The sequence below is a fragment of the Dromiciops gliroides genome, chromosome 1, assembly GCF_019393635.1.
Source record: "Dromiciops gliroides isolate mDroGli1 chromosome 1, mDroGli1.pri, whole genome shotgun sequence".
Lineage (NCBI taxonomy): Eukaryota > Metazoa > Chordata > Mammalia > Microbiotheria > Microbiotheriidae > Dromiciops > Dromiciops gliroides.
Genome location: NC_057861.1, coordinates 598,091,269 through 598,118,508, shown reverse-complemented (window position 1 = coordinate 598,118,508; position 27,240 = coordinate 598,091,269). Strand labels below are relative to the sequence as shown.

The window sequence follows — 27,240 nt, the reverse complement described above, 5'->3', positions numbered from 1 at the left end:
AGGCAACTGAACTGTGCTTTTTAAGGGATCTATGAGTTCCATAAGACAAAGGCAGGAGGTCAGAGCATTCCAGGAATGTTGGACAGTCTGTGCAAAGAGAGGGATGCAGGGGAAAGAATAGCAAATAGATCAGTTTGCTGATCAATAAGCACTTATTTAACACCTACTACGTGCCTGGCACTGTGCCAAGCCCGAGGGTTACAAAGGAAAGTCCCCTGACCTCAAAGGGTTTCGCAGTCTAATGGAGCAAATGACAGACAAATAATTGTATACAAACAAGATAAACTGGAGATGTCAACAGAGGGATGACACTAGTATTAAGGAGGACTGGGAAAGACTTCCTTTACAAGGCAAAATTTTAGTTAGAACTTAAAGGAAGCCAAGAGGTGGAGATTAGGAGAGAGATTTCCAAGCATCAGGAGAGCCAGTGAAAATGCTTAGAGTTAAGAGTCTTATGTGAAGAACAGCAAGGAGGTCAGTATTATTGGATCATAGCGTACTTGGGAGTGAATAAAGTAGAAGAAGCCTGGAAAGGTATGAGGGGCCCAGGTTATGAAGGACTTGGAACACCAAAAATGAATTTATGTGATCCGGGAATCAATGGGGAGTCACTAGAGATTATTGAAAAAGAGAGTAAACAAAGTACTTTAGGAAGATTAATTTCTTTTCAGACAATTGGTGTTAAGTGACTGCCCAGGGTCACATACCTAGTAAGTGTCTGAGGCTGGATTTGAACTCAGATCCTCTCTACTCCAGGGCCACTACAACACCCAGTTGCCCCTAAGAAGATTAATTTGACAGATGAGTAGAAGATAGACCTGAATGGGGAGAGACTTGAGGCAGGGAAACCAACCCTGAAATAGTCCAGGACTGAGGCATACAGGTGGCAGTGTCAGAGGAGAGAAATGGGCATATACATGTTTTGAAGGTGAAATTGACAGGGCTTAGCAAAAGATTGCATATGGGGGTGAGAGAACGGGATGAGTAGAAGCTCAGGAGAATGGTGATGCTCTAGACAGTAAGAGGAAATTTTAGAAGAGGGGAGGATTAGTGAGAAAAATAATGAGTTTTATTTAGGAGGAAGAAGTCCATTTAGAAAGATAGGGAAGGGGCAGCTAGGTGGCACAGTGGATAAAAACAATGGCCCTGGATTCAGGAGTACCTGAGTTCAAATCTGGCCTCAGACACTTGACACTTACTAGCTGTGTGACCCTGGGCAAGTCACTTAACCCCATTGCCCCACAAAAAAAAAAAAAGAAAAAGAAAAAAAAAGAGAGATAGGGAAAATAACAATTGTATAGGGTTTTCAATACCAAACAAAAGAATGTATTTTATTCTTGAAGGAAAGGAATGCTACTGAAGTATCTTGGGCAGGAAAATGATATTGTTAAATCTTTGCTATCATTTTGGCAGCTGAAGAGAGGATGGACAGGGTAGGAAAGAAACCAGATGTAAAGAGACCAATTAAGAAGCTATAGCAATAGTCTAGGCAAGAGGTAATGAGAGGCTGAACTAGGGTGGCCACTTTGTGGGTGGGGGAAAAAGGGTATTTGGGAGGGATATTAAGATGTGGAGTTAAAAGAATTTGATTTTGACATGTCATCTAGCCCCTCTGGGACTGAGTTTAATCATCTTTAAAATGGGAGTGATAATATTTTCACTTCCCACCTTTCAGGGTTGTTGTAAAAATCAAGTGAGATGTGCAATCATCTTTTTTTTTTTAATTGTACTATGGGGGCAGCTAGGTGGCACAGTGGATAGAGCACCAGCCCTGGATTCAGGAGGACCACTTGATCCTTACTAGCTGTGTGACCCTAGGCGAGTCACTTAACCCCAATTGCCTCACCAAAAAAAAAAATTTTAATTGTACTATGTTATGGAAATGCTTGTTTTAGTCCATAAATTAAAAATAAAATAATTTTTAAAAAAATCAAATGAGATAGAAAAGGTCTTTCTCACTGTAAAGTGCACCACAAAAGTGAAAGACATAGTAAAAGACATTGGGGATTGTCTCTGGAAAATTCATGTTTTAATAACTTCAACAAAATAGCTAAATATAAAATAAACCTACAAAAATCACCAGTCATTTTGAATATTGATAACAACCAGCAAGAAGAGATAGCAAGGGCAGCTAGGTGGCCCAGTGGATAAAGCACAGGAGGACTTGAGTTCAAATTTGGCCTCAGACACTTGACGCTAGCTGTGTGACCCTGGGTAAGTCACTTAACTCTCATTGCCCCAGAGAGAGAGAGAGAGAGAAACTCCACTCAAAATAACTATAATAATGCATAAAATATTGGGAATTAACCTACTCCCACACTCAGGATTTATAAGAATATAACTAAAAAACAACCAAAATGACAGAAGACATAAATAATCAAAGAGATCTCATTGTTTGTGCCAATATAAATTTTTTAAATGACACTACCAAAATTAATTTTCAGATTTATGGCCATACCAATCAAATTAACAAGGAATAAATGTAAATAACTCCTTTTTTTCTATGCTGTCCCTACCAGAAAATTCCAAAGTAGATTTTCTTTGCCAGGTCCTTTTTAGTGATTCATTAGTTAAGCCTCTAGGGTTAGATCAGTAGCTGTAACGGAGAAAATAAGACTCTTTGGCAGAGACCACAGTCAAAAACAAATATCCTGGAGAAGGTGCCAAGCTATAAATGCACAGTATCCAGCAGATAAAGGGAACAAGATTACCCTCAGGTCTGGCTGGCATTCGTCCCAGAATTAGGCTCCTCCTAAAAATGGACAAGAGAGAAGAGGAGACCAAGAGAAACAAGGGGGGAAGGTCAGGTTTTTGCAGAAGGTTCTTCTTTCACTTAACCACCTTATCTTTTCCTACTCTTCTTTCCAGACCCGACCTTCACCATGGCTCCTGGGGAGAAGATCAAAGCCAAAATAAAAAAGAACTTGACTGTGACCGGTCCTCAGGCTCCCTCAATCAAGGAGCTGATGAGATGGTATTGCTTGAACACCAACACTCACGGCTGCCGTCGGATTGTGGTGTCCCGGGGCCGGTTGCGCAGGCTTATTTGGATCCTGCTCACGCTGTCGGCCGTGGGGCTCATTTTGTGGCAGTGCGCCCTGCTGGTCCTCTCCTTTTATACCGTCTCTGTTTCCATCAAGGTCCATTTCCAGAAGCTGGATTTCCCAGCTGTCACCATCTGCAACATCAATCCTTACAAGTAAGAGACTGAACGTATATAACCTAGATCAGATTGCTTTCCGTCTTGGGGAAAATTTGAAACTAAAAATCCTATGAAAACAAATGTTGAAAACTATCTTTACATGTAACTGGAAAATGATAAAATACTTTTATGATATAAAAAAAGTAAGAGACTCAGATGTGAGGAGCAGGAAAAGGGTCTTTGAAGTGACAAGCCAACTATTCTACTCAAGACCTTGTGAACTCCTTACCACAGAATCTGCTATGGTTATTCTGATACAATAGTTTATACGGGTTCATAGAGTGAAGTTTCCTGATCTTTTTCTTTGGGCTGAGGAGGGAGACATCAAAAGGATATTGTTTTATATACTATATGTTATTATACTAATATATATTATATATTATTATACTATATAATATACATTATATATATATTAAATAGTATTATATGATATCTATGAGTTTATGTGGAGAAAGAGAGGAGAGAGAGAGAATAAAATGAGCATGTTTTTTTAAAAGTTCTTACTCCAAGCATGGAAAACAGAGTGAGTTACTTAATTAAGCTATTTTCAAGCTATAGCTCATCTAACCCAAGCTACCATTTCTCAGGCCTCCAGGTTTATACCCTCCCTGAACTAAGCTCTTTCTTTTTTTCCCCTAAATTCTTTCTTTCTTTCTTTCTTTCTTTCTTTCTTTCTTTCTTTCTTTCTTTCTTTCTTTCTTTCTTTCTTTCTTTCTTTCTTTCTTTTTTTTTGGTGAGGCAATTGGGATTAAGTGACTTGTCCAAGGTCACACAGTCAAGTGTCAAGTGTCTGAGGCCGGATTTGAACTCAGGTCCTCCTGACTCCAGGGCCTCTATCCACTGTGCCACCTAGCTGCCCCTACTCTGAACTAAGTTCTTAAGCCTGACATTGACTCTGGGAGGGAAGTGCCCAAATAATTTCCAGAAGTAACTGAGCAGGTGCAGATGTCAGGCCTGGCTAGACCTAGCCCCACTAATTGGGATCCTCAGGCATGAGACAAGGTAGCTCATAGAAAACAAGCCCTAGTAAGGTGACTACTGAGTCACCTTCTAGCTGTCTGCTGAAAAATCTTTAAAACAGTCTTATGAGGCAGGTAGGAAGTATCTTGAATTTTGCACGGGGGGGGGGGGGGGAAGATCTCCAAAAAGTGACATCTGAGGTCATACAGTGAGTCAATGTGAGAGCCGACCTCAGATCTCCTGACTGCTAGCCTCTCTCCTATGGTTCCAAGAAAGCCAAATTCCAGTGTAGTTAATGGTACACAGATAGTGTGGGATAGTGGAAAGAACACCGTACTTAAAAGACATTTAAACTCCTGAGTTTCCTCCTCTGCCCTGGCTACCTCACAAAGTTATAGAGAAGATCCCATGAGGTAATGACTGTAAAAGTGCTTTGCAACTGCAAAAGAAGTTAGAAATGGAAGGTGTGATGCAGCCAGTTATTACTTAATCCGTACAATACTAGGGATGAGTCATTAGCACAAATAATGGAAGAAAAGCACTTGTGTCCCCTTCCTTGCCAACACCATACCCATCATGGCTACCCTCACCATCGTCACATCCTAGCCATTGCCCTGGAGCCTACTGTGGTAGACAAGGTGATGGGCCCCAGATAAGTAGAAGTGAGAAAATGGACACTTGGGTCCAGTCCTCAAAGCTGATAACCAGTGCCGAGAAGTGATCTGCTTATGATAAATAGGAGCTTATGGTTCTTTCACAGTTGCCATATCTGACTGAATCATTACTATCTAGAGAGGGGACAGAAATGAAAAGGGGGTTATGCAATGTAGGTGGTCTTCATATATTATAAAGGCCTCCTGATCATACCATGTGAGATTCAGTTAAATTGGGGGTGTTTAGCCTTGAGAGGAGAAGGCTTGAGAAGATCATAGGATCCTATGTCTAAAGCAGAAAGGGACCTCGGAGGGCATCTGATTTAGCCCCCTCATTTTATATAGGTGATGAAACCAAGGCCCAAGGAGGTTATATCACTTGCTGAGGTAACAAGGACCAAAAGTGGGATTTGAACCCACTTCCTCCAACTCCCAAGCCCTTGCTCACATGACTGCTATTTTCAAGTATTCTAAAGTCTGGCTCATGAGAGAGGGATTAAACTTATTCCATCTACCTGGCCCCAGAGGATTGAACTGAGAACAAAGGGGATATATAAGGCATAAGGAGGTGTCCTGACCTGATATTGAGAAAAAACTTCCTTACAATTAGAGTTATCTCAAAGTGAAATGAGTTGCCTTAGAAGGTGATAGGTTCTCCCTCTCTAGAGGTCTTTAGGCCAAGGCCGGATGACCACTTTTGGGTATCTGGTAAGGAATTCTTGTTTAGGTATGGGGTCTTCTCTGGCCTTAGAGATTTGGTGATTCTGTCCCTTCTCTCTGGCCACACCCCTCCTCCCAGTTGCCTGCAAGTAAGTAATCATCGATATCAAGAACAAAACAGAGAATCTATTGACTGTTTGTCCTAATGGGAAGATACTTGGGAGGGTCTCATGAAATCAAGTGCTGGCAAAGTTTGGCGCTTTTTTCATGGCAGCATGAGAAAGGCATATTATGTTTTCCTTGCCTTGTACAAAACAGGGAGGGTTGCCTGAGGTTGGCCTACTAGGGAGGGCCCTGTTCTCTCTGCACATTTCATTACTCATGTTTCCCTCCTGACAGATACAGTGCTGTAAAAGAACTTCTGGCTGGCCTGGATCAAGAGACCAAAAACGCCTTAAAGAATTTATATGGACTTTCCAACATCACGTCTCGGAAGCGGCGTGAGACCATTCCCCCACAATCAGCTGAGGGAGAAAACCATTCAAAATTCTTGAACATCCTCCCTCTTGTAGTCTTTGAGGAAGATGATACGAGCAAGGAAGCCACCGATCTCCTGACAGGAAGAAAACGGAAAATCAGCGGCACCATCATCAACAAGGCCTCTGATGTAATGCATGTGCAGGAGACCAAGAAAACCGTGGGCTTCCAGATGGTGAGGGCCATTCTATGAATGTTCGTTCCCTTATATGTGAGTGAATGTGTGTATATGTGCACGTGCATGAGTGTGTGTGCATGTGCTTATACCGTGTCAGTCCAAATGCAGACCACCGATGAACATAAATAAGCTGGAGCCCTAAAATGAGATTTCTTTGAAAGGAAAAACATATTCAGTTCAGTTCTACTGGCATTTCATAAGCTCCTACAATTGTTCCAGGTAGGGTGCTAGATGCTGAGCATATAAAGACAAGGAGCAAAATAACCCCTGCCCTCAAGAGGCTTACATTTCTATTAGTGGAAAACACCATGTACACGATTAAATAAATACAAATCTCTACAAGATAAGTTATCATATTGGAGGAGCAGGGGGGAATTAACAACTGGGGGGATACTTAATGTAAGAGAGAGCACTGAAGATGAGCCTGGAATATAAAAAGAGATGCCAGGAGACAGAAATGTATATATATCTAACTCTATGCACTCCCCCCTCACCTTTGCTTCATAGAATCCTTTAAAGACAGTTCAAAATATCATTGTCTTTCCTGATTTCTGACTTCCTTTAACTGCTTTGTATTTATTTGTCTTTATTCTGTATACATTTATATGTGTACTTTTCTCCCCCGATGGAATATAAACTCTCTTAGAGTAGGGATTGATTTATTCTTTGTATTTGTAGCTAAGTGCCTAGCATGGTGCCACTATCATAGTGCTTAGCACATAGTAGGCCTCAGTGAGTGCTTGTTGCTTGATCGGTATATCTGGATTTAGACACAGATACATATGTGGGCATAGATATATAGACACCAAAAAATAACACTCATTTTTTAGATTACACTCAAGTTTTATACAAGTCAAATCTTGGGAAGAAATGTGCCCTATATTCAGATCCGTGCAATGTAAATGGAGGTGTGTTATTTCTTCCGCACGGTGCTTCCCTTTCGCCATCCAGATCTATTCTGCCTGGCTGGGTCTATTCTTGGCATTTTCAACATTAGAAAGGCTGCCAGTAGCTGCAGCCACTCTTGTCCAAGTCCCTTGCAAAAAATAAAAAGAGAGAGAGAGAGAGAGTGAATCTTATCCATATATGTTCCTGCTCTCTCCATCCCCTAGGTCTATAATGACAATCTAGAATCACAATTCTTTTTTTTTTTTAAAGTGAGGCAATTGGGGTTAAGTGACTTGCCCAGGGTCACACAGCTAGTAAGTGTTAAGTGTCTGAGGCTGGATTTGAACTCAGGTCCTCCTGACTCCAGGGCCGGTGCTCTATCCACTGCGCCACCTAGCCGCCCCTAGAATCACAATTCTTTAGCACAAAGTCAACCCTTTCCCACCCTGTCTGATTCCAAAGCACCATCATTCATGAGACTACTGACTTCATGACAGCTGAGTTCTAGCCAGGGTGGTTGAGGAAAGTGAGATAGAATTCTAGAACCCGAGCATTCCCATCTAGACAATGGCAAGCATCCCCCCTCTCCCAGTTGCCCATTGTAGGGGCTGACAAATATCATCTCATCTCATTCACAGTGTGCAAACAATAGCACCAGCGAAGACTGTGCAACCTATACTTTCAACTCTGGGGTCAACGCCATTCAGGAATGGTACAAGCTGCACTACATGAATATCATGGCACAGGTGCCCCTGGAGAAGAAAATCAACATGAGCTACTCTGCAGAAGAGTTGCTAGTGACCTGCTTCTTTGATGGGGTTTCCTGTGATGCCAGGTCAGCAGGGGAAATGCCCTCACTCCATTTTCAACCATCAACATCCTCTTGCTCCTAAGGGCTGTGCTGCCCTACACGTCCATAGATAAGGTGGAGATTGTATAAGTTGAGAGTAGAGTTTATGTCCCAACCCTGGCTGTCCTTTTTGGGATCCTGTTCCTCCCTTTATTGTACAGTTGACACATGGTTAGGAAGTTTTAGAGGAGGAGGAAAAAGTTAATGGAGAGAAGCCAAGGCTGGTCCTTGATTTCCAACTATTATTACTACTGCTACCACTATTACTACTAGTACTAATCACAAGAACAACAATAATTGAAGAGATGGTGCTAGTCTGCATTGGTAAAGGGAGTTTCCTCACCTGGGTGATTCTTTATATCAATTAAATAACAGGTCCAGTCTCTATTCCTATTAACAATAATGATTTTTTTAAAAAATCTGTCTATGATATCATTGGAATAAGGAACTCCCAGAGAGAAAACTCAGTCTTCCAGTGCAGATCAGCAGTTACTTTAGAGGATTACCCAGGGCACTGAATGATTAAGTGACTTTCTCAGAGTCACACAGACAGGATATATCAGAGGCAGGATCAGAATCTAAGTCTTACTGACTTCTTGGCTAGCTCTCTACCCATTACACTGATCCTCTCATAATAATAAATAATTTCCCAAAGATACTTTTAGTGAGCGTATAGATTATATCCCACTACTTTTATTTAATTATTAAAAAACAGTTATTTTGCCCACCTATTCCAGTGGTTCTCAAGGTATGGTCCAGTTATTCACTTCCTGAGACCCTTTCAGCAGGCTTAGGAGGTCAAAACTATTTTAATTATCATACTGAGATATTTTCATTTTTAATATGGTAAATGTCAATAGATATAACCTGTGTAAAAAAAAAAACTCTTTGGAGAAGGTCTTTGATATTTTTTAAGAGTATAAAGAGTTACTAAGACCTAAAAGTTTGAGAACCACTTTCCTATATCAAAGCTTTTTGAACTGTGGATCGTGACCCCATATGGGGTCTTGTAACTGAATGTGGGGAGGTCACAAAAAATTTGGCAATAGTAAAAGGTTATGTATACTTATTTATATACCTATATACCCAGGGTCACATCAAAATTCCTCTAGTAAAAAGGGTTTGCAAGTGGAAAAAGTTTAAGAAGCCCATACCTATATAATAATCTGTAGAACATTAAATATAAGAGAATTATAACAGGATCATGACTCATCCCAGGACCATTTCTATCTGAATTCCACCAAATAAGATGAGTAACAGTAGTAATCATTAAAGGGTACAGAGATATAGCAGGAGTCGGAGGGGGGAAGAGCAAAGCAGGCAATGCTGATGAAGGAGGCAGGGAAAGAAATAGACAGTTGATAAATAGCAACTCCCAATGAGGGGTAGCTGGGAAAGGGGGAAATGAACTGTGTTGGGACCCCCAACACATCAGTGTTCTCCTTCCTGACTTGACTTTGTTAAAAGATAGGAAGAGTTCAATGAAGAGCCCCAGATTGGAACTGTATGACTCATTTTTATCCTTTTAGGCACTTCAGTCTTTTTCACCATCCAATGTATGGGAATTGTTACACCTTCAATGGCGCCACCAATAACACCGTCCTCAGTACTTCTATGGGAGGCAGTGAATATGGTAAGAAAATGGGGGTTGTGGTCTCTCAGGAGTGACCTAGTGATACTAAGATAGTGGAAATGTGAAGATCCTTAAAGAAATTATGTTTTCCTCTTTTTGACTATGTCACTTTGGGATGTCACTGCCTCTTTCCTGGAATGTTCTCAGCAGGAACCATTTCCTTTCCCCACTTTACTGTCTGATGCCCCAGGAAGCAGAACTGGAAGCCATTAGAAGTCACAAGGAGGGAAATTTAGGCTTGAGATAAGGAAGAAAAACTCAACATAAGCTTTGCATACATTGTCTTGTGAGCCTCATATCAACCCTGTGAGGTAGATGCTATTATTTTTAGCCCCATTTTACAGATGAGTAGGATGAGGCTCAGAAAGATTCAATGATTTCCCCAAAGGCATAGAGCTTAAAAGTGTCAGAAGTAGAATCTGAACCAGGGTCTTCTCAAGTCCAGCATAGTTTTTTGGTTTTTTTGGTTTTTTGGTGGGATTTTTTTTTTTTGGCAAGACAATGAGGGTTAAGTGACTTGCCCAGGGTCACACAACTAGTAAGTGTCAAGTGTCTGAGGCTGGATTTGAACTCAGGTCCTCCTGAATCCAGGGCCGGTGGTTTATCCAATGAGCCACCTAGCTGTTCCCAAGTCCAGCATAGTTTTCTTTCTTTCTTTCTTTCTTTCTTTTTTTTTTTAAGTGAGGCAGTTGGGGTTAAGTGACTTGCCCAGGGTCACACAGCTAGTGTCCAAGGCCAGATTTGAACTCAGGTACTCCTGACTCCAGGGCCGGTGCTCTATCCCCAGCATAGTTTTCATCAAGCCAAGCTCAATCAGACAGATGATTCCCAATGTGGAATGGGATGCCGCTGGATGTGGTAGTAGAGTCTTCCTCACTGGAGAGTTTCAGGTAAAGGCTGAATGACCACGGAGGAGGCAGATTCTTTTGTTTTGTTTTGTTTTTGGTGGGGCAATGAGGATTAAGTGACTTTCCCAGGGTCACACAGCTAGTAAGTGACAAGTGTTTGAGGCTAGATTTGAACTCAGGTCCTCCTGAATCCAGGGCTGGTGCCTTATCCAGTGCACCACCTATCTGTCCCCAGGGGAGAGAGATTCTTGATCAGATTCCAGGTGGACTAGCTGGCGGCTCCAAGCCTGAGATCTTGCAGTCTTGTAATGCATTGTAATGCAGTCTTGTAATGTTATGCATTATCTACCCAGATTCCTTTGGAGACAGCCCCAAAGCAGCTGCTAATAGTTTGTTGTGATAACTCTGGGTGTCGGGTTTTGAGTTTCTCTGGCCTCTCTTGGAAGTACAATGGACAGAGCCCTGAATTTGGAGGCAGAAGACATAAAACCAACTCTGCCACTTAACTTTTTGTGTGACTTTAGGGGAGTCACTTCCCTTCCCTGGATCTTTAAAGTTTCCTCTTCTGAAAAATGTGAGGGGGTTGGGAAGGAAGGGAATAAGCATTTATATAGCAACTAGTATGTGACAGGCACTGTGCTAAGTACACTTTACAAATATTATCTCATCTGATCCTTATAGGAAGAACTGGGTTCAAATTCCACCCTAGATACTTAGTAGCTGTCCATATGACCATGAACATGTCATGACCTGTTTGTGCCTCGGTTTCCTCATCTGTAAAAATGAAGGAGTTGGACTCAATGATATCTATGATCCTGTGAGATGCAATCCTTTCTGGCAGAAGGAAGATTTATATAGTTTTTTAAGTACTTTACATGAATTATCATATTTAATACTCGCAGCAGCCCTGTAAGATAAGTGCTTTTATCACTTCCATTTTAAAAATGAGGAAACTGAGGTTAAGAGAGATTAAACAATCTTCCCAGAGTAATAGAACTAGTTAAATCTCTGAGGTAGAATTCAAACACAGGTCTTTCTAGTTCAAAATCCACTATGTAGTAATGCCTCCCACTAGACTGTTGCCCACACAGTATCTATATGGTATGTGATCCTTGAAGTATCTAAGAAGTTGTCATGTTCCCAGCTCCTATAACTGGTATTACCCAGCTAACAATGAAAGCAGACTGGCCCTAATACTCAACTGATTGATAACAAAAGGGACCATAACTGGGCGTTTATCTGAGGAGTGCCCTCATAGAGCTGACTCAGCCAATAGGTCTGTAACCGGTTTCTGTGGCTGCCAATACTCGTTCAAAATAGAACACCAGATATGAAAGCTGGAGAAGTGCCCCACTTTATCAAAGGCACAAATATAAACCTGTGATAAGTATATATGAAGTGAGATTTGCCTGTGTTTACTGAAGCCTCCATTGGTAGGTGAAGAAGCCCAGTATTGGGAGAAACTGGGCTCTAGGTCAGTCAAATGTCTTCCTTCATTAGGAGGAAGAGCTTTCATGCAATGAAACGTACCATGTGTCTAAGCACTGGGGATATAAAGATTAGTATGAAACAATTCCTATTCTCAAGAAACTTACATTCTATCAGAGAGAGAAAAACAATGTTGTACACAGATAAGTAAATTCAAAATATAGACAAAGAAACAGTGGTGGGGACACTAACCACTGAGAAAACCAAGAAGGGCTTTAGGAAGGAGGAGATGTTTGAGCTGAGCCTTCAGAGGAGTTAGGGGTTCCTAGAATGAAAAGGTAGAAAGGGCCATCATTCCAGGCATGGGGCGGGGGAGGGGACGGAAGACAGCCTAGGTAACGACTGGTGGGAGATATGGGGTTATGTATGGAAAACAACAAATAGGTCAGTTAATCAATAGGTCAGTGTTCAAGGTGGAGAGGGAAAGAAGGAAGTGATGTGTAATCAGCCTGGAAATTTAGGCTAGAGCTAATTTTCTTTCTTTTTTCTTAATAATTATTCTTTATTTTAACACTAATTTTTAAAATTTGAAGTCCCAATTCTTCCCCTCTTTCCAGTTTCTCCCCCATCCATTGAGAAAATAAGCAATATATCAATTATACATGTGAAGTCATGCCAAATATATGCCAATATTAGCCATGTTGCAAAAAAAAAAGAAAGAAAGAAAATTTAAGTAAGTTTTAAAAGTATGCTTCAATCTGCACTCATCATTTCTCTCTCTGGATGTAGATAGCATTTTTTTTTTCATGAGTCCTTTGGAATTATTTTGGATCATGTTGATTAGAGTAGCTAAGTCTTTCACATTTGATCATCGTTACACTCTTGCTGTTACCGTATACAACGTTTGGATTTGATTATCAAGGCTAAGTGGAAGAGTTTGTATTTTACACTAGAGGCAATAAAGAACCAATGAAGATTTTTGAGCAAAGAAGTGACCTGGTCAGAACGGTGCTTTGGAAATATTACAGGAAAGGCAGAAAGGGACCTTATAGGCCCTCTACCCTCTCATTTTACAGATGATGAAACAGAGGCTCAGAAAGCCTAATTAATTTGCCTAAAGTGACAAAGGCAGTAAGTAGCAAAGGCAGAATTTGAACCCAAGTCCTCTAACTCTGAATTATGTATTTTTTTCACTTTATCACACTAATTCCCTATCAGTTTGGCACCTCTACAGAAAGCAGTTTAGAGGAGGGAGAAACAGGTTTGAAGGAGACCAGTTTGGAAGCTATTGCAATGATCCAGGTAAAGGTGATAAGGACAAGAATGCCACCAACACACACCATCACTCCTTCCCTAAACCTCTTATTCCTATCCTTGATACCCTAAGTCTGCAGGTTTCCTACCATGGTCCCCAGGGAGGACAGCTTAGGAAACTGATGTTCTTAGAATATGTAGCCCTTGTTGGCCACCCCTTTTTTTTTTTTTTTTTGCAGGGCAATGAGGGTTAAGTGACTTGCCCAGGGTCACACAGCTAGTAAGTCTCAAGTGTCTGAGGCCGGATTTGAACTCAGGTACTCCTGAATCCAGGGCCGGTGCTTTATCCACTGCGCTACCTAGCTGCCCCATCCACCCCTTTTTTTTTAACCTGAGGTTTGGTTTGGTTTTTGGAGGCAATTGGGGTAAGTGTCTCAGGCCATATTTGAACTCAGGTCCCCCTGACTTCAGGACTGGTGCTCTGTCCACTGTGCCACCCAGCTGTTCCTTTACCTGAGTTTTTGAGGGTCCTGAAGTGGACTACCTTTTCTCATATTGACTTCTGTCTTTCTTCTACTTACTTTTCTTTTCATTAAGAACTTAATAGAGGGAGGCTAGGTGGCACAATGGATAAAGCACCGGCCCTGGAGTCAGGAGTACCTGAGTTCAAATCTGGCCTCAGACACTTGACACTTACTAGCTGTGTGACCTTGGGCAAGTCACTTAACCCCCATTGCCCCCCCCCAAAAAAGAACTTAATAAATACCAAGTAAATGAGCATTTTTATATACATTTTAGAACAGGAAGAGAAACTTAGTTTTACATGAAGCTGCATCTCTTGCTTTTTGAAAATATATAAATTCAACATGTAACTTTCAAAACTGTCCTGCTTATCTATGATTCCTTAGGGATTTCCTTTTTCTTCTCTTCTTACTGTGGGAAAGGAACCCTAGCTTTCATACTCCCCCACCCATTAAAAAAGAAAAAAAGCCGTGTAACAAAAATGTATAATCAAGCCAAACAAATTTCCACATGGGTTGTGGGCCTCTTTTTATGAGTATCCCCCCAGATGCTCCCTTACTCCATGGATATCTCATGGAGAGTTTCCTTGAAATTGCAGGCTTCTGAATATGCCTTCTTCCCTCCAGGGCTGCAGGTCATCCTTTACATAGATGAAGAAGAATATAACCCCTTCTTGGTATCATCAACTGGGGCTAAGTTCGTTATTCACCGACAGGATGAATATCCCTTTATTGAAGACATAGGAACAGAGATTGAGACAGCCATGGCCACTTCAATAGGGATGCACCTGGTAAGTGACTGTGCTCCAAGGCATGTCTTAGAACAATTAAAAATTACAGAACCTCAGCTGTCAATCCATTCAGGACTGGGGTTCTCAAGTAGGAGTCCATAGATATCACCCCAGCAAGGGCTCTGTGAACTTAGTGCCCGAGTGGGGGTGGGAATTATATCTTTAACTTATAACTGAAATTTGGGATTCCCTTCCATTATAAATGTAGACAATAAATATTCTGAGAAGGGATCCATAGCCTTCCCCAGACTTGCAATGGGGTCCATGCCACCAAAAAGGTTAAGAGGCCCCAGTTTAGGAAGAAGGTCTCAAGATGAGAAGAGCCTTGGGCCTCTCAGTGGGGGCTCAAAGTATTCCTCAGAGATAGAAGGTGACCAGCTGTACTCCTTAGTTACTGAGAATAGGATGCCTAAGAAAGGGGAATCGATCGCAGGAGGAGAGATGTAACTTAACAGAGACACATGGCATCAGGTATGAAAAGTCCTAGAATCTCCTTTGGAGAGAACAACCAGTGTAATAGACTGCCCTCTTTCTGGGATAGCCCTTGTGCTGAGCTGCCCAGATCAGGGGCTCTTCACCTTTTCTTGGTCAAGGATCCCCTTTCAGGATTATTTGTGCCTGGCCTGAGGTAGAGCCTTCCAAGCATATACTGGTCTGGTCTGCCATAATCAGATACCCTGTACCTTGACCCTAACATACTGACGTCATTTTGATCCTCTTTGAGAATGAAGGTCAACAGCCACCAGAGTCTATGGACCCTCATAGAATAATTTTTAAAAATACACAATATAAGGGCAGCTAGGTGGTGCAGTGGATAGGGTGCTGTCCCTGGATTCAGGAGGACCTGAGTTCAAATCAGACACTTGACACTTACTAGCTGTGTGATTCTGGGCAAGTCACTTAACCCTCATTACCCCGCCCCGCCAAAGATAAATATAAAATACACATGATTACAAAAGAAGCTGATTATGTTGAAATGTAGCTATCAGAATATTTTTTTGCAAACATAAAATAGGGGGAAGGAAGGGGAAAAAAGAAATGTACATGATAACTTTCTTATATTTAAAAGGAATAGTAAGTTGCACATAGTTTTGTGCACAATCATCTTTTTTATTATACTACTACAGTATAGAAATGCTTCTTTTATTCCATAAATTAAAAATAAAATAAATAAATGTAAAAAAAAAATAAAGACAAGGTCACAGAGTCAGATAACATAAGGAGCTCTTTGAGGCTTGGGGCTGAGCTTAGATTGGCCTTCTAAAATACTGGAGTTCTTTAAAAGAGTTTTTATTTCTTTGGGGGGGGGCAATGAGGGTTAAGTGACTTGCCCAGGGTCACACAGCTGGTAAGTGTCAAGTATCTGAGGCCAGATTTGAACTCAGGTCCTCCTGAATCCAGGGCTGGTGCTTTTTCCACTGCGCCACCTAGCCGCCCCACCCTTTATTATCTTTCCAGATTTTTTATACTTTATACCCCTCTCCACCTCCCAAGTATTCTGCTTCTTTGCTGACTTTCCTCCATGCCTGGAGCTCCCTCCTTATCTCTGCCTCTCAGCTTCTTTCAGTTTTCAGCTAAAAGTCCACCTTCTACAAGAAGTCTTTCCCGATCCCCCTTAATGCTAGTACTTTTCCCCTGTTGATTATCTCCAACTTATCCTGGGTTACAGCTTGTTTGTACATAGCTGTTTTCATGTTCTTTCCCCCTATAGGCTGTGAGCTCCTTGAGAACAGAGATTGTCCTTTGCCTTTCTTTGTGTCTCTTGAGCTTAGCACTGACTGAGTAGTCAGTCACCAGGGACTAGGAAAGGAATGGGAAGAGAGATGAAACAAGACTGACTTTAGCTAAGCAACTCTTAGAAAGTCATTTTTCCCTAGATCAGGGATCCTTGGGGCATTTTTGTGTCACGGAGCCCTTTGTATGTCTGGTGGAGCCTTTGGACCCCTTCTCAAAATAATGTTTTTAAATGCATAAAAAAATACATAGAATTACAAAGGAAACAATTATATTCAAATAGAGTTCTTGAAAAATTTTTAAGAAAAAAGATCATGGACTCCCGGTTAAGAACCTCATAGAAGGAGACAGCACAATAATCATCAGGTTAAATGGTACTAGGCACTGAAATATAGAAATGATTGGCAGGTAGGTAGGCAGGCAGGCTGACTGGCCAGGCTGGGAGCTTCCCAGAAGCAGTCTGATTAAGGCAGAGATTGCCGTTGCTCTATGGGAGCCCAGGCTGACCCTCGAGAATAGCTCTGATCATGAAATCCAGGATCAAGACCTGATTGGGATTTCTGTAGCTGACTCAACCTTCCAGCAATCTGCCATCTTGGATGTTCTCTTCTTATGAGTTCCTGATTCAGAGAAGGTTGTCTCCTCATTTATTCTGCTCATATATGACCTAGTCACTTAGGCTGCCTCTGGGTGCTCTTTGTTACCTGGGCCTTTCTTCTTCAAATTGGTTATCTGTGGGCACCAGTGCAATCGAGATCACTGGATCCTGGTGTCAGAGTAGGGTCCTGCACCTCTTGCTCCCCCACTAAAACCTACTCTATGAATTTCCTGAGAAAACCCCAAGTGAACCCACTTCTGGCATTTACTCCGTGTTTGACTTTGAGCAAGTCACTTAACTTGCTTGGGTTTCAGTTTTCTCATCCATAAAATGAAGGGGTTAAACTATTGATGTCCCTCGAGACCCCTTCCAGCTGTAGGATCTACATAGGATCTATAATCCTATAAAGTCTAGCTGAATTCAAGCATTCTGACTCCTCGTACATATGCAGACAAGGGAATTCTTTCTACCACCTGAGGGAAACCAAGCCTCACAATGGTAGGTAAAGGGTGTAGTGAATGGAGAGAAGTCACCCCTCCTGTCCCCACTTGGGGGTGACTTAAGCCCTTGATGCCAGGGCAGAAGATAGTAGTGAAAACACTTGTGGGAATCTAATTTCTGAAATTCCCTTAACCGCATGGGTGGTTGTCTGAATGATTTCAGCTGCTTGACAAGGAGGGCGTTCTAGGCCCAAAGAATCATTTACCTGCACACATCCCGGGCCCCCCCCCCCCAACTACCACCACATACCTAGTGTGAGCTTTCTGCTCAGCCAGGAAACATGACCCAAGCAGCCCTGGAATCATAAGGTCTGATAACTATCTCTTCAAAGTCCATAGCTATTTTGTTGATCAGATTAGCTAAGAAATGAAAAATAATTCAAAATAGATTGTCCAGAACAAGACAATCTGGCTGCCAGGTTTTCAAAGGCAGACCAATACCTGGGCAGTGCCAACCTGTGCACTCTGAATGAAGCTTGACTTGGCTTATCAACCTGAGAGGTCAGTATAGCTTTTCTTTTCTTTTTTTTTTTTTTTGCAGGCAATAGGGGGTTAAGTGACTTGCCCAGGGTCACACAGCTAGTAAGTGTCAAGTGTCTGAGGCCGGATTTGAACTCAGGTACTCCTGAATCCAGGGCCGGTGCTTTAACCACTGCGCCATCTAGCTGCCCCCAGTATAGCTTTTCTAATGAAGCACATGTCTAATGCTCTAAGAATGACCAGAAGCCTCAGGGATGCCTCTACTACCATCGATGGGCTTCTGCCAACTAAAAGTATGGTGGTCTTGGACACCACTGCCTGGAAAAACTTAGATGATTTCCAAGGTGCACTCATGTCCAAGTGCTAGATAGGCCGAGTTCAGCAACACGAAATGGTACCCAGAATCAAGAAAGGGGTCCAAAGTCCTCTTCTTGCAGTACACACACACCCATACCCACACACCCCTGTGCTTTTCTAGGGCTGCTACTACCAATAATGCCTGAGAGGCCATAACACTAACCCCTGACCCAAAGATAGGAAACTTCATCTGGTTCTTTCACAATAGTGACTCTGCTTTCTTTTTTTTTTTGGCTGGGCAGTGAGGGTTAAGTGACCTGCCCAGGGTCACACAGCTAGTAAGTGTCAAGTATCTGAGGCCGGATTTGAACTCAGGTCCTCCTGAATCCAGAGCAGGTGCTTTATCCACTGTGCCACCTAGCTGCCCCTGATCCTGCTTTCTTAAACTAAGGAAGCCAAGCCCTTCATAGCACTTGCTGAAATGACTCAAGGAACTTTCTAAGGTCTGGGACTCCTCCCAAAACAGCAGTCTGAAGGAGCCAACCTTGAAAGGCCTCTCCTAGCTAATGATCTCTCTAGACCTCCAAATTCTTCCAGAGAAACATGAAAGAAATCCTAGGACTCAGTAGTGTAAATGGGCTGAAGTCTAAAAACGACCTCAATTTATCTACTCCCTTCTATCCCACTGTGACATTTCTAGTGATCACCACGGGATTCACTTGGCAAGTTCAGGATTCAGGAGGCTGATGACTTCCTTCTGAATGTTTGACAAGTAGGTCACCCTGCTAGCAGATTGTCATCTTGTGGTTAGACAAGCTGGTTTTCCATAGGTGTGGTTATTGAAGAGAGATTAATTCAATTCATTTTGATTTATTCAAATGAACATTTAAGGACTTATTTCAAGGCCAGTGCTAGCCACTTGGAAGAGCAACAAAGATAAACAAAGCATATTCTCTGCCCCTCATAGAGTTTCTAGTGTAATGGAAAGATATGATAGAGACAGACCTTTGACAGGGTTTTGAAGGTCCAGAGGGTGATCCAGAAAACTTATTTCTCATTATTCCTTTCCCATTTCCCTCATAGATCATAAATTTAGAGTTGAAAGGATCCTTAGAAGTCATCTGGTCAAAAAAAAAAATAAGTCATCTGGTCTATAATCACCACCCCCCTATTTCACAAATGAAACTCAGGCCTAGAGAAAACATGGTTTTCTCAAGGTCACATAAAAGACAGGAGCTAAGATTTGAACACAAATCCCCTGACTCCAAATAACGACTTTCCATTGTGTACCACAAACTCTACCATCTCCATTTTGCTTAATCATTTAAGTCACTGATTTCCTGTGGCTAGGGCTGAAGACAGTTTGCTCTTTTTGGGGTTTCAGACAGAGTCTTTCAAGCTGAGCGAGCCATATAGTGATTGCACGAAGGATGGCAAGGACGTGCCCGTAGAGAGTATCTACAATGCCACCTATTCTCTTCAGGTACGTGGGTGGGTGGGCAGGATTGGAATCTCCATCTCCCAAGAAGTGTGTGCACCTAACTGGGAAGTGTCCATACCCAGAATTCAAGGTCACATCTTGACTGGGGAAATTCCACCTTGTAGTCAGTTGTGTATGGGGGGGGGTGGAAATGGGGGTCAGAGGGTCAAAAATGGTGATAGTAATCCCTGATGTTATCTAATCACCAGCAAGACTTTGAGTACATTGCCACTGGCGAATACCAGTTTTTCTCCATGTCATCTGTAACTGGATCTTAATTGTCAAAGATTTTCCTGGAACATTGTGTTAAGAAAGGAAAGCCTCTTTTCCTAGATATGAATCCTATTACATAGATTCTGGCAGAAAATATTGAAGATTCCTCAAGTATTCTGTGAAAATCTCTTCACGAGGGAAAGGAGGCTGGGACCCACCCTCAGCTGTGGCCACCCTCCTAGATGGAGAGTTCCCTGGAGCTGGGGGGTATGGAAGAAAGGGATGGGGAGGAGTCATCAGCATCTCCCTTTTTTTCTTATCATAAAAGTATTTTATTATTTTCCGGTTACATGTAAAGATCATTTTCAACCTTTGTTTTCATAAGATTTTTAGTTCCAAATTTTTTTCTCCCTCCCCAAGACAGAAAGTAATCCCATATAGGTGATATACATCAGCATCTCTTCTTTCAGATATGTCTTCACTCCTGTTTCCAGAGGCATATGGCGGAAAAGTGCCACTGTGCGCAGTATAGTCAACCTGCACCAGAAAATGTCTCCTACTGTAATTACCAGAAACACCCCAACTGGAGTGAGTTCTCATCAATGGCCCCGGCTGTTCTAGCCTCCCAAGCCACTGAGTCAGATAGTAAAGAGACAATGTCAGTAAATGTGAGGCCAGAGGCTTAACTACTTAAATTGGAGGGGGGGGGGCAGGGGGAGAGAGTGGCAAGATACAAGATATGTCATTTGAATTTGACCCTGAAGGTGAACTTCTGGATATAAAGGTCAGGCAGAAATGATCGACTTTCAGGAAGGACTTAAAATATTAAGGAGGAGAGATCCAGCCAACAAGAGGCATTTGTTTCCTAGAAACTGGAAGTGATTTGAAGAATCAGAGGGTCTTAGCATTGGAAGAGGCCTTAGAGATCCTAGATTTAAATCTGGAAATGGCCTTAAGGGTCACTTAGCCCAATTCCTTCATTTTACAGATAAGGAAACTGAGACTGTCCAGTTCAGGAATCCCTTCCTCAACAGCCCTGCAGAAAGTCATTTGTCCACTCTGCAGCATATAAAGAGCACTACATTGGGAGTCAGGGACTGTGGGTTCTAGCCCTACATCTGCCACTCCCAAGCTGCACTCACTTGTTTTATTTTTCTGGGCCTCAGTTTCCTGATCTGCAAAAGCACGGAATTGGACTAGGAGGCCTTTATTAAATGCTCTTTCCAGCTCAAAAGCTGAGCCCGCTTCCCCATCTATGTCTCTAGATAACTCTGAAAGGAATAGTAATGGTGGATAGGGGACGGGAGGCAGGAGTTGGGATGGAATGAATGGTTCATCAAAGCCAGTGGAGGGGAAGGTATCCTTTCTTGTGTACAAGGTACATGCCTTCTGGCTTCTCCTAGATTTTGACAGAGGAGACATCCTAGAGAAGCAACAAAATTTAGTGGAAAGAGTGCTGGGTTTGGAGTCAGAGAACCTGAGTGTGATTCCAACCCTATGACTCACCTACCTATGTGACTCTGAACAAGTCACTTCATCCTTGTGGGTCTCTCTCATTTTCCTTATCTATAAAGTAAAAGGGTTGGAGTAGATGATCTCTCAGGTTTCTTCCATCTCTATATCTGTAATTCTATAGGAGATGTAATGGGAAAGAAAACCAAAGTGACAGTGAGACAAAAAATAAGCAGACTCAGGGAGACTTTGAGGGCTTCTCCGGGCCCTCATCCCAAATGTACTTCCCTCCCCAGTGTATTGTTACTATAAGCTGCACCAGGCATTTGTCCGAGAAGAGTTGGGATGTCAGGCCATCTGTCGGGAACCTTGCAAGTAAGTATAGTGACAGGTTGGTAAGGGGAGAGACCACTTTGGGTCCGTCTGAACTACGAAACTCACCTTTGCCTTCTTTTCTCCACAGTTTTAAAGAATGGTCTTTGACCACCAGCCTGGCTCAGTGGCCATCTGACATTTCAGAGGTAAGCTTGTTTCCTTTACTGAGTCCCAATGTGGAAAAATCGTAGGCTCCCTCCTGATCCTTGTATCCAACCGGTACTTTCCTCCCTCAAAAGAGGACGACTCTGGCTGGACTGGGGCTTCACTGCCCTGTATAGGCTGCCTGTGATCCAGGGAAGAAAACCGTGCAGATAGGAGAAGCAAGAAGGCTTCTTCTGCCTCCCACCCTTCCCTGAAAAAGGCAGCCTTTCTTTAAGGAAAAAAAAAATTATTCTGAACATAAAACTAAATAAAATTAGCATTTCCATGTAGAGGTAGATATTTGCATATATACATATATGACTGGAACAGAAGGAAAGAATTGTATGTGAAACTGAATCTCTTATGTAGTACTTATTTTTTCTTTTGAGGTATATAATAAATTCAATTTGCAACTTTCAAAGCTGTCCTACTTATCTGTGGCTTCTTCTGGCCTTCCTTTTCTTCTTTTCTCATTTTCTTTTTTGGAATCCTATTCCTTCCCCTCCCCTTGGCCCTGCCTAATTCAAAAGAAAAGAAGCAAAACCCTTCTAGTAAGTGAAGCAAAATTCCCGCATTGATCAGGTCCTAAAATGTATGTCTCATTTGAGAGGCAACCTTTCGAAGTCCTAGCCCAGCCATGGGGAGGGAGAGCACCATCCCTTTCCTTTGCCTCCCCACCAGGAAAAGCCAAGCCCTTCCAGGTGGAAGAGATACATCCTTAGCAGATAAATCTCTCCATGCATGCCCATGCACATGTTCTTTCTCCCTTAGAAGTGGATGCTGAACGTTCTCACGTGGGATCAAGGCCAAGAAGGAAACAAAAGGTTAAACAAGTAAGTTTCCCTTCATTCTTAGCCTCTTTTTGTTTCCCTTTGCTCTACCCACAGCTAACCACCATGGACCCCTTCCATCCTTAGAGGGAGGCTCCCCTCCTATCCCATTTCCATTTTTAGACTCCTATCCCTGGTGCCATGACTCTCACCCTCTCTGTGAAAAATCCTCTTTCTTCTAGGAAGACCTTTAATGACAGATTATAAGGCTAAGATGTTCATGCCCTAACCCTAGGAGGATCTTTCTAAGATGGAAGGCTGCTCAGAGGAGAAAGAAGTAGTACAGGCAACAAGGAAGCACCTTCTCTATTTTTCAAAGGTTGCTCTTGGCCATGATCTCAGTCTCACTGCTGAGGCCCACAGGATGCCCAGGGCATTTCTCAAAGAGGGTTGGGGCTCCAGTAAGGGAGGCCAGGGGTCTGGCTGCCTAACTGTACCATGTCTGCTTTTGGCTTGGCTCACTTCATGTTGTTTTATGTTTTCTTCCTTCCAGGACAGACTTAGCCAAACTCTTGATTTACTACAAGGATCTGAACCAGAGATCCATCATAGAGAGCCCTGCCAACAGTGTAAGTGACTCTTTCCCAGAAATCGGCTCTGCTCCCTGGGGTCAAAGGCCAGGGAGATGGAGGTCAGATAGTATGGAATCATAAAGAAGACCTGATTGAGTTGGGAGGGGAGACTCGTGTCACATTTGGGGTGAGGGTGGGGTCAGTTAACGCTGTGAATGGCATAATCACATGGGGAAGTCATCTGAAGCCCCAACCTCCCAGAACCTTCTACCCAGATTAAGATCTTTCACCATTCTATTTCATGCTTCCCTCCCAGTGCCAGCCTGCCAACCAGTGTTAGAGCTAGGAGTTAGGAGCTAGGTGCAATGGCATAAGGGAGAAAGCGCTTAAGCTAGGATCAGGAAGACTGGATTTCAAATCCCACCTCAGAAACTTCCTGGCTGTGTGACCCTGAGGTTAATCACTTAACCTTTCACTGCATTGGTTTTGTCAGTAATCATACCTACCTCCCAGGATTGTTGTGAAGATCAAATGATATAATATTTGTAAGTCATTTTACAAGCCTTAAAGCACTATATAAATATAGTTTGTTTTTGTTGAAAAAAAAGTTCCCATTACAAAGATTTCATTTTTTTTTCCAACTGGGGAGATGTGGGAGGGATAGAAAATAAATGCTTGTTAATTGAAAAAGGAAAATCTAAAAATAAAACAAGCTATAGTAAAGAAATAGAAAAGGTAAAACATTTCTCACCCTCACTGAGGTCTTCCTGTACCCCCAGTTCCTCTCACTCTCCAGTCATACAACAGAGAAGTCAGGTTATCCACCACCAGACATTCGAGGCTTTTTGGAGAAGAACGTTTGAACCGTTGGGCGTATTCTCATGTCCTCAGTCCCTCCATGCGTTAGGGAGACAACTCTAAGTGATTAAGGTTGGCTTTCTGCCAGCACCATTTAGACATCTGATGAACTATGTCTTGACTACAGAGGGCCAGTCAGGATCCAGGGCATAGAAGTGACAAACCACCTATTCCTACCTGTTCAAGATCAGAGGGAGCCCAGAGATTCTAGGGCCAAACTGCAGCTCCAAAATTAGCAGTGAGGAAGCCTGTTCTTGGAACCTCCAATTCTGTGTCAGGACAAGAAATCCCTTAGCTGTTCCCTAGGACACTATCTCCTCCATTCATGATTGTTTATCCCGCACCCCAGGGCCTTCCCCAGGCTGTGTTCCACCCTCAGAACATTCTCCCTCCTCAACTCAGAAGTCCTAGCTGCCTTCCTCTAGGGACCTTACACAATTCCCCCAGTGGTTAGCCCTCTCCTCACTTCCAACCAATTTGTATTTACTTTTCTGCACACGTGTCATGTGTCCCTCATTTTGGCTCTATGTTGCTCACGCCTAGCACAAAGGGGTTGGGGTAGGGACAGTTCGAACTGTGATTTCCTTGGTAGATGACTTCAGGATGAGGAAATTCCTACCAGTGTAGGCCAATACCCTCTTGGCAACTTAGAGTCTTAATAGAGTTGCCTGAAACACTAGTTAAGTAACTTACTTGCCCAGGGTCACACAACCAGTTTGTATCAGAAATGGGACTTGAACTCACATCTTTCAGGCTCAGAGGCCAGCTCTCATCCATACTATGCTTCTTTTTGGCATGTAGTAGGCACTTAACAAATGCTTGTTGAGTGACAATGTTGTTCAATACTTTTTTGCAGATTGAGATACTGTTGTCCAACTTTGGGGGGCAGCTGGGCCTATGGATGAGCTGCTCTGTGGTCTGTGTCCTTGAGATCATTGAAGTCTTCTTCATTGATTCCTTCTCCATCATTGCCCGGCGCTGGTGGCAGAAGATCAAGAGGCGATGGGCCCAAAGGAAGACCCAACAGGGCCAATCATCCTCTGGCAACCCTACGGACCTCACTGGATGTGACAATCCAACCTGTGTTCTTGATGACGACCTTCCTACCTTCAATACAGCTCTGCGGCTGCCACAGGCCCCAGGGGGCCATGTGCCTGGGACCCCACCACCCAAGTACAACACTCTGCGCATCGAAAGGGCCTTTTCTAACCAACTTGAAGACACCCAGGACTCAGAAAAGCCCTGAGGTTGGAGGGGCCCTATCCTTCTGCTAGTACCAAAAAGAAAGGAGGAGCCCCAAAGTTATTGTCTGTGGGCAACTGGGTCAGTGTCTGCTCTGGACACTGGCCCTCCAATTAGGGCCAGGCCCTCCCTGCTGCTAGTCTGAGGCTCTAACTCTGCCCCTGGAACCTGTCTAGCAGACACAGCCAGGAACAAAACCCCTGCACCTGAGAAAAAATGTTATCACCCATTTTTCTAAAATGTTGATTAAGACTCATTTTTGAAATGGTACCAGTGGCCCTGGGCACAGGTAAGGGCTCCCATCTAAAGGCTGACAGCTACCCAGGTGGAGCTGTCCTTCATCAACCCATTGCTACAGATGCCTCATTTCTCTCACATCTGAGGGAGTAAGGGAAGGATCCAGTACCAGAGCTTCCACATCTTTGGGGATTTTTGCTAAGAGACATATTTAGCCTATAAATCATAGGGGGAAACCTCCACAGTTAGAGCTACCCCCAAGTGGAGCGGGCTTCTGTAGGAGGTTGTAAGTTCTCCCTCAAGCCATTGCTAAGTGACCATTTGGGTCCATTGGAGAGGGTCCTTTTTCAGGTATGGGTTGAACTAGGTGGTCATTAAGGTCCATTCCAATCACAAAATTCTGTGAGGCAGGAACCAAGGAAGTGTCCTGTAAGAGCCTAGCAAACAGGCGAGGTAACAAGGTCCAAACATCATCACACTGACGTGACTGCAGAGACTGAGACACACAGGCTAGGTCAGAGGAAGGGCCAAGCCCTACTCACTTTCAATCAGAATCACTAGGGTGAAAAAGAAGTTTTTCTCTCATGGCCACACTGGCTATGTAGGATATTGCACCTTGGGAACCTCCGTAGCATAGAAAGATGTTCCTGGTCTATTACTGCTGCTGCTTTTAAAGTGAATTATTTAAAACTGTATGGCCTGGAAAGTCTGTCCAAATGAGAGATCTATTTTTGAATAAACTTGGTTTGTTTGTTTTTTAATTGATGGACTTGTGAGGGTTTCTTCTGCCATTCAACATTAGGTATGTTGGATAACACCCTGAATTAGCAGCCAGAAGATCTGAACTCTCTAGCCTCAGCAGAATTACTTAAATTCTCTGAGCCTTACTTTCCTCATCTGTAAAATGCACATTAAAAATCCCTACTCTGCTTCCCTTATAAACATTTGATCTTGGTCCCCATATGCACCAAATGGAATAGTGGATAAGGAGAATCCACAAATGAGAATGGCAGCTCACATGGAAAATGCATCTAGAGGCCTGGTACTGCTGTGGCTTCCATCGGTGGCATAGTAGAAAGAGCACTTGATTTGGACCTGGGTTCAAATCCAGACTCTACCACTCACCACCTGCGTGGCCATGAGCGAGTCATTCACTTCTCTGTGGCTCAGTTTTCTTTTCAATAAAATATAGGACGTGGACTTAGTTGGTCCCTTCCAGCTTTGTGTCCAACTCTTTGTGACACCATTTGGCGTTTTCTTGGCAAAGATACTGGAGTGGTTTGTGATTTCCTTCTCTAGCTCATTTTACAGATGAGAAAACAGGTAAACAGGGTGAAGTGACTCGCCCAGGGTCACACAGCTGGTGCCACCTAGCTGAAAGGATATACTATGTACACAAATAGCCAAATAGAAAGGCAATATGATATAATTTCAAAAGGAACAGAGTTCTAGTCAGAAAAAGTCTCTCGTAGAATGCTGCCCTGACCTGTGCTTTAAAGGAAGAGATTCTACAAGGCAGAGGTGAAGGGGGAGGGACCCACATCCTAGCTCCCCTTCCACTCACTCTCTCCATCCACTTTGCCACCTGGTTCCAAAATCTCTCCCTGAGACTTCCAGCCTAGTGGCAAGATTAACACGCAGTAGTCCCACCAGTTGCTCTTCATTACCCCCAAACCTCCTTGAGCATTTATCACTTAAGGTTTCTCAAATGAATTTTGTAACCCAGTTGTGTTAGATTGTGCTTCCTATCCCCAAACCATACCGACCTCAAATTTCCTCCTGTTTCTGGTCAGTCTCTGTGATTTCACCTCTTTGGGGCTGTTTCCTCAACTGTAATTTTAGGCAGTCAGACTGGATGATCTCTGAAGACCCTTCTGGCTCCAGG

At 42.9% G+C, this 27,240-nt stretch overlaps 1 protein-coding gene across 1 annotated transcript in view; it reads left to right on the top strand.

The window, feature by feature from the left end:
* SCNN1G (sodium channel epithelial 1 subunit gamma) overlaps positions 1-25,122 on the top strand; it is a 29,681-nt gene extending 4,559 nt beyond the window's left edge. Inside the window, exons 2-13 of the mRNA XM_043977881.1 lie at positions 2,869-3,199; positions 5,875-6,187; positions 7,717-7,913; positions 9,458-9,561; positions 14,240-14,403; positions 19,397-19,495; positions 20,176-20,293; positions 21,454-21,532; positions 21,621-21,678; positions 22,448-22,509; positions 23,000-23,075; positions 24,733-25,122. Of these exons, the coding sequence (XP_043833816.1) occupies positions 2,883-3,199; positions 5,875-6,187; positions 7,717-7,913; positions 9,458-9,561; positions 14,240-14,403; positions 19,397-19,495; positions 20,176-20,293; positions 21,454-21,532; positions 21,621-21,678; positions 22,448-22,509; positions 23,000-23,075; positions 24,733-25,122 (1,977 nt within the window). The 5' untranslated portion in view covers positions 2,869-2,882. The remainder of the gene's footprint in view (positions 1-2,868; positions 3,200-5,874; positions 6,188-7,716; positions 7,914-9,457; positions 9,562-14,239; positions 14,404-19,396; positions 19,496-20,175; positions 20,294-21,453; positions 21,533-21,620; positions 21,679-22,447; positions 22,510-22,999; positions 23,076-24,732) is intronic.
* Positions 25,123-27,240: the final 2,118 nt, after the last annotated feature.